The sequence below is a fragment of the Aedes albopictus genome, chromosome 1, assembly GCF_035046485.1.
Source record: "Aedes albopictus strain Foshan chromosome 1, AalbF5, whole genome shotgun sequence".
In the NCBI taxonomy this organism is placed as follows: Eukaryota; Metazoa; Arthropoda; class Insecta; order Diptera; family Culicidae; genus Aedes; species Aedes albopictus.
The window spans coordinates 294,629,247-294,642,565 of NC_085136.1; the positions used below are offsets into that span (position 1 = coordinate 294,629,247).

At 41.1% G+C, this 13,319-nt stretch overlaps 1 protein-coding gene across 1 annotated transcript in view; it reads right to left on the minus strand.

The window, feature by feature from the left end:
• LOC109414765 (G protein-coupled receptor kinase 2) overlaps positions 1-13,319 on the minus strand; it is a gene marked incomplete at its 5' end in the record, with an annotated part of 181,097 nt that overhangs the window by 101,565 nt on the left and 66,213 nt on the right. The window contains 2 exons of the mRNA XM_062860508.1: positions 11,625-11,724; positions 12,550-12,995. Of these exons, the coding sequence (XP_062716492.1) occupies positions 11,625-11,724; positions 12,550-12,995 (546 nt within the window). The remainder of the gene's footprint in view (positions 1-11,624; positions 11,725-12,549; positions 12,996-13,319) is intronic.

Below are 13,319 nucleotides of genomic sequence, written 5' to 3' on the forward strand. Positions count from 1 at the left end.
GTAAGTTAAAAAATAGCATCATACGAAAATAGTATTTTATACGATGTAATGCGTTAATCCTTATGCGATTCCTAGATGTCTGAGACCCTCATTGAAGTGCGTGTATCATCAGGAAATAAGTATCAAGATTCAAGATGTCCAGGCATTGACTCTATATGCTCTTTCCGATCTAAAACTGCACTCCCCAAGCTAACACCACATCGACCACATCAGGTTCGAGTTGAACACACGATAACACTGCATAGTTAGTAGCGGAAAGAAGAAAAATGAGCTCCCATTTAGCTAGCATGACTTTCGGAAATATTTCACATCTACTCCGACAACGACTCACAACCACGTTGCTGTTGCTGGCTGATGAGAATGGAGACTTGTGATCCGGGACAATGAGGCTACTACCCATACGGATGGATGCCACCCAGAAGGAGGAGGTCGAATTCCGGGATATGACCTCGGTGGCAAACTTGACTCATTCATTGATGGGACCAAGTGAATGGAAGTTTTTCTCGCATACCTCACTGAATCGAACCGAATGGGAACCAGGATAGATATCGGAGTGGGGGAAACAAACAAATGGTCAGCAAATTTGAGCGTTCATGTGGAGACTTGGTTCCGTACAGGGAATCGGTGACTATTGATGCCATTGCCATGAGGAGAAGAGACGAACTGATTGCTTTGTAATATTGTTTGCTCGAATGAATGACAAAGTATTGATAGCAAATCGCGCAAATTGAGCGGTAAACGGATGGGAGTCAATACTCTGATGGTGGACCGATAACTTTCGCCGAATTCCTCTCATGATAATAAATTCGGTAAATTGGGATCGTAGTTGGATAAAATATCTTCTTATTGTGTTTGTTCATGGCTTGGAAAGCGATATCTTGTAGTATTTACTCGAGATGATTGAAAGGTAGAAGCAGTACTACAATGAACACATACAATTCAGCACATATGTGCTGTAAGTAGTCAATAAGGGCTATTATTTTCCATTAACTTATTTGCTTTTTTTCATGAAATTGATATATGCAGCAAAACATTTGGAGTAAAACGATGCAACGTAACTCCACAAAAGTTATTGATGCGCTACTTTCTAGTTGATAACGTCTAACAAAAGATTCTATTTATAAAGAGCGTACTTCATCATTCCTCGAGAACCGGGTCATCATAGGTCCTCCGAACTACCTGACAAAATCACATAATTACTTAGCGATTGAGCGCAACTGCCATGAGCTTTAAACATCGACATAAAGTTCGCAACTTTTCCAATTTATATGCATAGTTCCGAACGTTAAAACACGAACGAAACTCGACATCCATAAACAATCAACTTTGCATCGCTGTAAACTTTTTCCGACTTCGTCCTCTATTCGTCGTGTCGGCGTCCGTCGCTTCTAGGTACTGGAGAATCGACCGACCAGTACCTTTGGAAAGAGGTTCACAAGAGCTGGGGAGACAACAATCAACAACGCATGGTAAGCAAAAGGTAGGATTGGGAAGTTGTTTACCGGGAAGCACCTACAACATTCGTGGCACGTTTGTTCTCCACCTCAATAAATCGGGATGAAGTTTGTTCTTTATGCTCCTCGCACTGAGGTAGCTTTAGCTTTTTTTTACTTCTAAATCTGAGTCAGAGGCGACCTGAAGTCACAAGCTGGCATCCTTCGCTATCAATATTTTACAACTACAACGGTTTATCTATGATATTTTCGCTGAGAAGATTCTTTAGTTCTATATTTTTAATTATAATGGGGCTCGCCATCTCATCAATCTCTCAGATTTCCGAAAGTAGTTATCCCATACATGTACAACGTGCACGGACATTATAGAGAGGAAAACACTTTTAATCAACGAATATCATTGAAGTGTTCTAGAAAACGAAAAAATACTTCTATGATATGTAATAATGTTTCACTGTTTCAACTATATAATGTGGAGACCTTGATCAATTATTCATGCTTGCGGAACATTTGAAATTTCTAAATAAATGTTCAAATGAAATATATTAAGTTTATTTCTCTGATTTATCAGAGTTCATTTAAATAACACTACACTGTCCATGGCATCAACTCTAACTTTATGTAAGTTTTGACAACTTATTAGTCTTGTAGAGGTGTTGAGAACCGGCATTAAACATAATACCGTTTATTTTAGTTTTCAGTTCATCTTTTCTAAGATGTTTAACTAAAAAAATTTATGTGTGATTGAATTTCAAATCCTCTTTCTTAGCTTATGTCAGCAGTGTTGCCAGCTTCTATAGTCTGTCCTGTAATCGACAGCGCATGTCTCACCCAAGTAACATTTCGATGACCAATTAGTCTTGTAAAGGTTCTGAGAACCTTTTATCGTGGTTTTATCATGGCTGTAAGAACCTCTTCCAGGCTTTACGCCAAAAAAATGTTACTTGAGGCGCCAGCCATTGCAGCGAAGCCTTATGGATGTCTTTAGATCCTTCACCGCTATCGAGCTTGTTCCAAAAGTTCCTTTAAACTAGTCTTTGACTCACAGGCAAAGCCACCCGTATGCGTATGGTTCAAGTCTAGTGATCTTCCGGACGCTCTCCAAGGTGATCATCCTAGCTGCAGTGTTTCTACCGTGTCTGATGAGTATTTCACTCCCAGCTTGACCGTCATAAAAACGTGCTACCAATCGTTGTTTCATCCGAAATGCGGTACTTGATTGGGACAAACGCCATTTGCTGTGAGGATAGTCACTCCTGATAGTGTCGGTTCTTTTCAGTACAACAATATAAAAATGTAGAGGATGACGCCACAATAGATCAAATTAATGATCGCAGTGGCATTATGTCCCCAACAAGGAAAAAAAAATCGTTGCTTCTATACCTACTGCAAGAGTATGCACACAAAAACGGATCCATTTCGGTTGCAGTTCGGTTTAGTCAATTATACTAGAACAAGTTCTTAGAACCATCATTAAACCAAAATGAAAGGTATTAGGTTTTATGACGGTTCCCAAAACCTCTGCAAGACTAATTGGTCATCAAAATGTTACATGGGATCGGTAGTGACTACGACATATTGCTGTTCCCTGAAAAGTGACTTCATCCGGATATCGACAACGCAGAGTTTTCTCCTGATTAAGCCATCTTCCGATGTGAACGCAACGAATCAACTAGCCAGCTTAGTCGGGATGAAGAAGTGTTGATCGCGGTACACAATCGTCTCCGATTTGAATCTGTTACGCGGTCCGGTAACGATGATATACTGGAACCAGTTGGCATCCAGTTGGCGAACAGACGGTTTCATCTCTTAGCGATTTACCTTCCTCCAAATTCTAGCTTGAAGGTCTTCAGGACGCATTTACCGACAGTTCAAAAAATTTCCACCATGAACTCGGATAGTTTGTTCTCGGTGGGAGATAACAATCTGCCCAATCTCAATTGGTGGTTTGACGAAGGCATCAACGGCTGTATATCCTACAAAGCCTCTACTTCTATCTAGCTGAAATTCCACTTGTTGGAACCATGTTCGCGACGGGGCTTCAACAAATTTCATCAACACACCAAGCGTTTGCCACCTTCCTAAAGCATATATGCTTTAATATATACATTTGATTGTAGGGTATATTGTGGCTTTGTAAAACGAGTACTCAAATTTGGAAATCGATTTTAGAAAATGCAGTTTTCAAAATTTCGACATTGCTCTCCTAAGTAACTTTTACAGTCAAATAGACCAGAAGATGTTCTTACAACCATCATTAAACCAAAATAAAAGGTATTATGGCAGTGTTCAAAGCTTCTACAAAAATATTTGGTCATCAAAATTTTACTTGGATTTCTCATCGATTGACTGGACTTTTCTGTATGGAATTTCACGAACTGCTGTTTTACTTGTACTGCTGTTCTACTTGTACGGTATTGTTTAAATTGTATTACATAACAACCTCCACGAAGCTTCTGATCGGTTCGCAAAATATTTCGAAAACTTACTCTGCAGAGCAGCACCTGTTCCATGTGCTGAGGAGTACCGTCCTACGATATCCGTATTCCAACGTTTCAGATAACGTTCGCGAATTTATTTCAAGGCCATCCATTAGAACTGGGTGCTCTCTTCTCGTCCAGATGATTCTACCGGACGAGAAGGGCGGACCTAGTTCTGATGGATTGCCTTTCCGTCACACTAAAAAAAACAGCATAATTATTGTGCCCACTCATACATTCGAGTATCTGTGGGGTGCTGCTCCAGTTAGGTGTTTGAAACACTAATCCATAAGATGCTGCAACCGTGCTAAAAGGGTCCTAATTCGATTTCCTGTCGGAACAGGATCGTTCCCCTAAATATTTGCCCAGAATAAACACATGGCTTGTCACACTGTTGAAGAATACCCCCTCACCTCACATTGAAGAATCCTGGGAATAATATCTGGAGAAGTCTAGTATCAGGAAAAATCCCAGGAGGAATATTGGAATGATTCACGGAGGAGAATCCTTGAATGAATAACGGAAGAAATCCGTGGCGAAATCCCTGAAAGAATCTAGGTGAAATCACAGCAGAAATCCTTGAAAGAATCCCTACAGCAACCCATTACAACATCATGGAGTAATTCATCAAAGAATTTTACGAGAAGTCCCTGAGATGTACCTTGGAGGGATAACTTAAAGATTCCTGAAGGAATTTCAAAAGAAATAAGAGACAAAATCTCGAGAGGAATCTATGCAGGAATTCCAAGAAAATCCCGGTTAGTTATTGAAAGAATCCCTATTTCCCTGAAAGAATATTGGAAGGAATCCTGGGAGATATTCCTAAAGGATTTTCGATGATTATCGATAAAGGAATAGTGTGATGAAATCTTTGAATGCCAGATGAACCTTAAGAGAAATCAATGAAGCAATCGCGGGAGAAATACCTAAAGGAATCCTGGAAGAAATTCTTGAAGAAAAAACTGAAAGTATTTTGTGAGTAGTAAACGAAACCCACTCAATGTAGGAATGCTAGGAGCATTTTTCGAAGGAATTCTGGAAGGAAGATCATTAAGGAAACCCGGAAGAAATCCTTAAAGGGTTATATATGTTAAGGTGCGTAAAAATAGGGAAAAGTTTTAATTTTTATAACAGTAAAAGCCATCTTTTGAAAAAATCTTTAAGAAAATCGACACAGCGTTCTTAAGAGCCCAAACTTTATGATAATAGAACAAAAAAAAAGATGTTTGCCCGACCTCTACATATAGGTATAACCCATTAGATAAAAATACTACTCCAAAATTTCCTGCTTTTATTTAGCCTCCGAACCCGTCAGTTATCCGATGTGGGTCCTCTGTTACATTGGGTAAAATTTAACCCAACATTGACCCGAAATTTGATAATTTTTCAGTCAGGCGGTATTGAAGAGTGTTGTTCACTGTTGATGTTGACTGAAATTGTTTCAAACATAATTTTTGCAACACCTCTTCAAGAGATTTCAAAAGAGTTTCAGAAGTTCTCCATTTCCTTTGAAGGAGATTACAGGAGTGATACGGGAGGTCTCAGGGGGTCTCAGGGGGCACTAGGGGATCTCAGCGGCGCTTAAGGGGCGTTTAAGGGCGGCTCAGGAGCATTCCACGAGATCTCAGGGGTATATGAGTAGGTCCCAGGGGTTTCAAAGGGGTGCCATGACGTCTCAAAGGCGTTTCAAGGGGTCACAAGGGCGTTTCACGGGGCCTCAGGGATCCTTCAGGAAGCCTTAAAAGCGTTCCGTATGGTCTCATCGGAGTTTTGGGGGTCTCAGGGACATTTTAGAACATCCCAGGCAGGGTTGGTAACCATCAGTTTCGTCACCGACCAACGACGAAAAACTAAAAAAGTTCGTCAGCAAATAAAACTCCGTCACTTCGAAAATAAAACAGGAAGCCATATTTTTCGTCATTCTCTATTGTCACCTTTAGCAAAGACGAAAAACGAACATGTACAGGGGATGGCCAAAATGTTTGGGATAGGCAACTTTTTTTCTCCCACAAAAAAATTCAACATGCTGTAATTTTTCATAGACTGCATCAAAAAATCTCAAATTTTGACTGTTTGTCAACCTGTTATATGCACATCTTTGGTACGAATTTGGGCTCGATTGATTAATATTTCGCAAAGTTAGAACTGTTCGCGTAAAACACTATTTTTTAGACAACTAATTTTTGAACTGTCATATCTTGGAAACCAGTGAACCGAATTGAATGAATTTTTTAACGTTTATCAACAATATATTGATACCTTATACGACGTTATAAAATGTTATGTTTTCTCACGACGAATTAAGCTATACCGGGTTGAAATTTTTACCCTGATAGAGGAAAATTAGTCAAATTTACAATACCACATAAAAAATACTAAATGTGTTCTTCCTTTAAGCTAAATTGGCTCTAATATATCTGATTAGAGATAATTTGAGAACAGAAGTGGAATATCTTTGGATATCAACACGAAAATTTAATAACATTGATGTAAAAAAATACCTTTTTTTTGAGAAAAATCCAAAAAGTGTCAATCCATGATAACATTTTTCAATGTTTAAAAAGTACCTATGTTTTAATAGTTTGTAAAGCATTTGCATATTGTTAGTGTACGTTCAAAATTTCATTCAATTCGGTTCACAGGTTTCCGAGATATGACAGCTCAAAAATGAGTTGTCAAAAAAATTGTGTTTTACGCGAACAGTTCTAACTTTGCGAAATAATAATCAATCGAGCCCAAATTTGTACCAATGATGCACATATAATAGGTTGACGAACAGTCAAAATTTGAGATTTTTCCATGCGCTCTATGTAAAGTTATAGCATGTTGAACTTTTTTGTGAGAGAAAATAAAGTTGCCTATCCCAAACATTTTGGCCATCGCCTGTATTCGTCACATGGCATCCGACCGCAGACGAAAGGCGAACCAGTCAAGCTTTTATTGACGATTTAGCCACGATCTTTCTGAGCTGTTGAATTAGCTCTGTTTGTATGCTTGATGTGGTGCCAATCGGAAGGTTTTTGGTTCGATTCCAAATGAAGGCGTGTTTCATTTTTGCATTTTTTCTTCTGATCAGCCATTCCCGTGAGGCTGATTATCCGTTCGTCTGCCCTGTTCGGTGCAAGCAACTCGATCACGACCACCGTCACGACCAGCAAACTGACTGACGGTGTTTGAAGAAAAATATTCAAGAGTTGCTGACTCAGTGACGCAAACTTTTTATTACTCGTAGTCGTCAGTGATTATGCTTCAGCTCCGATGACAATTAACATCCCTGATCCCAGGGTCTTTCAGGGAGGTGCATAGAGGGCTAACGAGCGCTTCAGGGAGTCTCAGGGAGTCCCCGGAGGTCTCAGGGGCGTTTCAGTGGTCTCACCGGGTTTCAGAGGGTTCCAGGAGGGAGGTCTCTGGAGCACTTCATGATATTAAAATGCTTCTGATACCCCCGTAATCTTTTTGAAATATCCTAGAACGCCTTCGAACTGCTGATATCTATCCAGCAAAAAAAAACTTTGAAATCACTTGAAACGCCTTGAAATACCTCGAAACACCCCAAAACCTCCGCAATCACATTGAAATGCCAATGCATCCTCATAATCTATTTGAAATAACCCTGGAACACTTTTAAATAATACCTGAAACACCCCTTGAAGCGTCCCTGATACGCTATCAAACGCCCCTAAAACCTTTCGAGACAACCTTAAAGCATTCCTGGAACCTCATGATGCCCTCTGAAATGCCTTGATACACCCCTGAACCATCTCCTCAAAGGCCCTTGAAACGTCCTCGAAACTCACGATATACTATTAAAACACCACTGAAATGCCCGGAATCTTACTTACAGAACGCCACCAAAAGGATCCCGGAATTCCCAGAAACAACCCACTGAAACACCCCTGAAATCCGTTGAAACTTCCTTTTTTGTGCTCTCTGGGAACTTTCTGGAAATCCCCTTGGCCCCATTTCAATCGACCTGGAGCGAGGCCTCGTGAATTTAGTTTCCTCAAAAAGAAGGTTCCTGTCCACTATTTTTTCCCTCTGCCAAGCTGACTGCACGTGGATGGTACCGTTAATGTTCTGTTAAATAGAGTCTCTGCAGCGTGTACAGTGAGAATGTTGACCACTTAACTTGATCACACTTTCAAATTTTCCTAAAATATACACGTAAAATAAAATTGTCATGGAAAAATATATCAAATTCCAAAATTTTTAGGGATGATCACAATCACAAAATCTTTAAATGTTCTCGTCCCTAAAATCAGTAACTAATCAAGCTTCGAGAGTTGGATTTTTGACGCAATATGATAGTTAGATCATGGGTGTTAGGGTTAACTAGAAGTGGGATTGAATCGACTGTATGGTACAATTAACTATTTTTGGCTACGCAGTCATGAAATGAACAAACGACTTTATTGGGCAAATAAATAACGTCGTTTGTTCATTTCATGACTGCGTAGCCAAAAATAGTTAGTTAACTAGAATTTAATCAGCCAATTAACCTATTAATTGCTTAAAAAAATAATGTTCATGCTTAATGGCTGGCTGTAAAAAAAAGAACGTAGTTGCATATATTGCCATGTTAACTGGGCTTAATCTCAAAATCGTGATGTGTTGAAAAACCAGAGCCTGGATTCGAATTCAGCAGCCCAAAATCAGTCAGTGACACATAAGTTGTTGTGAGCTGTTGAATTACGTTCCAGGCAGATGAACGGAAAACGTCTATTACCCAGACAACCAATTTGCACGTATAATGAAGTTTATGTTCATGTTATACGTACTTTTATGCGTTAAAGTTACATCGCATAAGATGCAGCAAAAGTTCCTTAAGCGTACAAAAGTGGAGGCGCTATACGTGCATTGACGGCACAATAATAACGCTATATAACTTGAAGCGATATCTTATGCGATGCACCGTGTGTACTATTGAAACGCAATTTAGCATCTTATGCGATTTAATTATATTCAAAAAAAAAAAACAATTCTGTCAGCTCGATATCAAACTAATGACATCTGGATTGTCGAGCCACACTTCACACACAACACCTAACGCTACTTATGAAAAAAACTCATTAATTATCATGGTATTCTAACTCACCTCAGTGTTTGTTGGAATGCACTTGGTTCACTTGCGCTGTACGTTTTTAGCAGGCTAAAAACGACTTCCCGTACAGTTTTTACTGCCCCTCTCTGGCTAGCACCTCCCATTGTTGATTATCAAGCCAACAAAACAAATAATGATGATTTTGCAACCATAATGATAGCTGTTTACTTTTTTGTAGCTTTTTGGCACTGCATCCACAGTGCAACAGAAACTCTTTAATTGTTATCATATATCAAATCGCGTAATGCCAACATAAACGCTTCTAGCTTATGCGAGTTTGTATGCACACTTCAACGAGTTTATTTGTACTTTTATGCGATTTCATCCACACACCAATGCGAGCTAAACTGACACAACAAGAAAATTACCAAGCGAAGTCGTATAATCATCGCAGTACGCAATTATGCGAATTCATTTGACACTTTGCGAGTTCGCTCGCACTCTTTTGCGAGTAAGTAAAGTTCATCGCAATAAAACATCAGAATATCAACTACTACGATTTGCTCATACCTTATAAAAGTTGATTTATATTCTTATATGACTTTACCTGATACATCGTAATAAGTTCAAAAAATAACATCATATGCGATGAAATTTGTCAGTCAGCCGTACATATATGCGATAGTGACTTAAAATAGTACTTTATACGATGTACAACGTGGTTTCTTATGCGACTCCTGGTTGTCTGGGTACAGTAGTAACCCTGCAGTTAGGATTCCAAACAACGTAAACAACAAAAAGTCTGATCGTTTAGTACGAGTAGGTGGTACTAGCACTGGTTTTCCGTGAATGAGTGTTAGAATATTATGTTCGTGGCGACGATTGTAGCAAAAATACTGACTACGTTTGACGAACATCATACTTCAATGTTAAGTTACTCATAAGAGTTATAGGCAAATGAATCAAAACCGCTAAACAAAACGTAAGCAAGTTTATAATATTCAAATAAATTTTGAGATCGGCCATAGGAACCAAAGAACCATCGAACTAGCGTGCGTTGATAGTCAGTGGCCAGATCGATCCTGATCGAAGTCAAATTAAGTAGTAGCTCGTGATCATGAATCGTTCTGGCAAACCAAGTGTTTAGACGACACAATCTGGAGAAGATCAAGAAAAGGCTGAACGAAGTAAAACCCTCTGTACAAACATTGAGAATGTTACGCACACAATAAAATAAGTTGTAAAAGATAGGAAAAATCAATAAGAAAAAAAAAATAACTATTGATGTTTGTGTTTGATGGAGAATGGCAATATTAAGGCAGGAAGAATATGAGCGACCACCACTACACTACAGAAAGTCACTAACATAACAATGACGTGAGGAATTCTACTAATTAGATCTCTATTCACTAACCTATTATCGAACAACGTAATCCAAACCACAATCTAACCCCCATCGGAGCAGCTTGTCCGCATGGTATCCACCTAACGTGTGATGAAATTCGAAGCAATACTCTTCTCATACATCAAACCGAACACGTTCCCTTTCGCCATCACCATCAGGAGGGGGCCACAAAACTGCGGTTTCCAATCCAGCAGAACGCACCACTACTACCCGGCTACAACCGAAAGCAAACATCTTGTTAACACAATCTCTTACGTAATTCTTACGCCCCGCACCGTCCCCTTTGTCCCATTTTCTTAGCATAACCATCCCTTCCGCAGAAAAACCGCATCGACATCGTTCTCGATTTTCACCACAAAATGGAAAATGCAGCTTATTGCCGACGGATGGTGCTGCTGCTGCTGCTGCTGCTGCTGCTGCTGCTGCTACTGCTACTGCTGAAGCAGCAGTTTGCCAGCAGTTCGCATCAGCTTGCATTACATACCTCTATCTCTGCAAGCGACACACAGAAGGAAACCCGGAAAAACAACCCTTTGAAATTCAAGTAATGCGATTCACAACATTCCGTTCTGTTTCTGCCTTCTGCCCACTTCTAGCTTCTGGGGGCTGCTCTCTTGGAATGGACGGAAGATGCCGGCTGACGTCGAAGGCGACCGACGACATCGACATTTCGTGCTAAGCGTCGTCTTCCAGCCAGGAGGAGCGATAGTTATGCATACAAATGGAAGCAACCGCTTCTGGTGCCATTTTGATTGTAAACTGCGTGCGGAGAAGATTCCTTGGAAGCACACTTTGAAGCTCGAGTTCTGTGTGGCAGTACGAGTGGGACTGTGTGGGAACAACTTTGTCCTCACTGTTGAATTCTTTGTTCCTTATTGTATCTTGTGTCGTTTATATTGCATCTTCTATTTTCTCTATTCTTTATTCTATCTTATAACTTCTGTCTTCTACCTTCTAGCTACGATCTCTATCTTTTATCTATATCTTTCGAATTTGATCTTCTATCTTTAATGTTCTATAGTTTATCTTTTCATTACATTTTGTTTTCAGAAAGCAATATTTCAGTCATCAACCGACATCTCCCTTCTTCATTTCCCATCCCAAACATCCCCAATTTCTCCCATTTCAGTGGTCAACTCAACCAACAGAATTTTCCATCCAATCATCGAAGCAATTTTGTCGTTCTATAAAAAAGTATGCACCTCTTACAGCACCACCAGCCACCCTTAACCAGATAGACTTACCTGTGAAAATACATCGACGATTCGAACTCCCGGAACGGTTCCCCCTGCAGGAATGTTTTCACCGCTGTCACCGATGCCTCGAAGAGCTCCTTACTGCCATCTGCAGTGTGAATTCAGGATGGAACGAAGCGGAACGAAACCACCGGAAAAATAGAAACCAAATTGCACAATAAATTAGTAACACGGTTCCGAACTTTGTGCGCACGCCGGCGCGCGGTGATGCACCGTGGACAAGAAGGGAATTATAGCTGAAATATTCGGAAATTCTAGAAAAAAAATTTCATGGTTAAACACTACGGGAGATTTCCCGAATGACTTGTTTGAGGCATTCCCAGGCAATTTTCAGGATTTTCCGGAGGTATTTTCAGATTTTTTTTTTTGTTTATTTTTGTTCGTGATTTTTGACTTATGCTAATTCTTCACAACGGTATTTTCAGAGTAATGACCGGAGGTATTCCCAAAGGAATTGCCACAGGGATTCCCGGAGGAATTGTCGGAGGCATTCCCGGAGGAATTGCCGGAGGCATACCCAGAGGAATTGCCGGAGGCATCCCCAGAGGAATTGCCGGAGGCATTCCCAGAGGAATTGCCGGAGGCGTTCCCAGAGGAATTGCCGGAGGCATTCCCAGAGGAATTGCCGGAGGCATTCCCGGAGAAATTGCCGGAGGCATTCTCGGAGGAATTGCCGGAGGCATTCCCGGATGAATCGCCGGAGGCATTCCCGGAGGAATTGCCGGAAGCGTTCCCGGAGGCATTCCCGGAGAAATTGCCGGAGGCATTCCCGGAGGAATCGCCGGAGGCATTTTGGGAGGAATTGTCGGCGGCATTCCCGGAGGAATTGCCGGAGGGAATCCTGAATACGATTTTATTTCCGTTTTTGTCCACTGTGCAGAGTACCCCACCCCGCTCTTCCCCATCAACCTACTTAGCAGTTTACTCCGGACCTGCGCCACGATGTCGTCGTTCAGAATGTCCAACACAAAGTCATCGTTATCGTAGTCCTCGTCGTTGCTGGCGTCACCACCACCACTGGAGCACTTCTTGATGGCATTGTTGGCGGTGCTGTTGTTGACCGTAGCACCTTTGCTGCCGGGCGCCGCCACCACCACTGCTGCGTTCGAGTTGGTCAACGAGTTCGACCCGGCCAGGCTCTTCTTCTCCGCCGTGATCGGGTCATCGTGGTTGCTGAGCTTTTTGGTGTCGCCACCGATTCCGCTGTCGTCGTCGCACTTCCCGTCGTCGCCGTCATCGCCGCGGCCTCCACCGCCGGTGTCCTCGGTGGCGTGCCCGTCCTGGGTGCACAGACCCAGGTACCGCTTGGCCACATTGTACGCCAGCTCCACACGGATCTCATCGGCAGCGATTTCGTACCTGTGGAATGGATGCGGGAAATTGGAATGGGGAAAATATTAGTTATCGTTATTTACGGATAGCTTCGTTTTTTGGTGAGGGTATGTGCAAACAGAGCATGAGGGTGCCAATAGCACATTTTCAAATGAAAAATTTATTGAAATAATTGCACTCGGTCGGTTGTTCAATGGTGGTTACATAATCTATGAATAGATTCAAAGTCACTCTGGAAAATAAACAACTAAACAAATCTTTCATCCCTTAACAGATTTCACCGGGATTCTGTACATAAGCTCTCCAAACAGTTTCTCTAGCAGAATTGCAGTGGCAATTCTAGCAGAATTG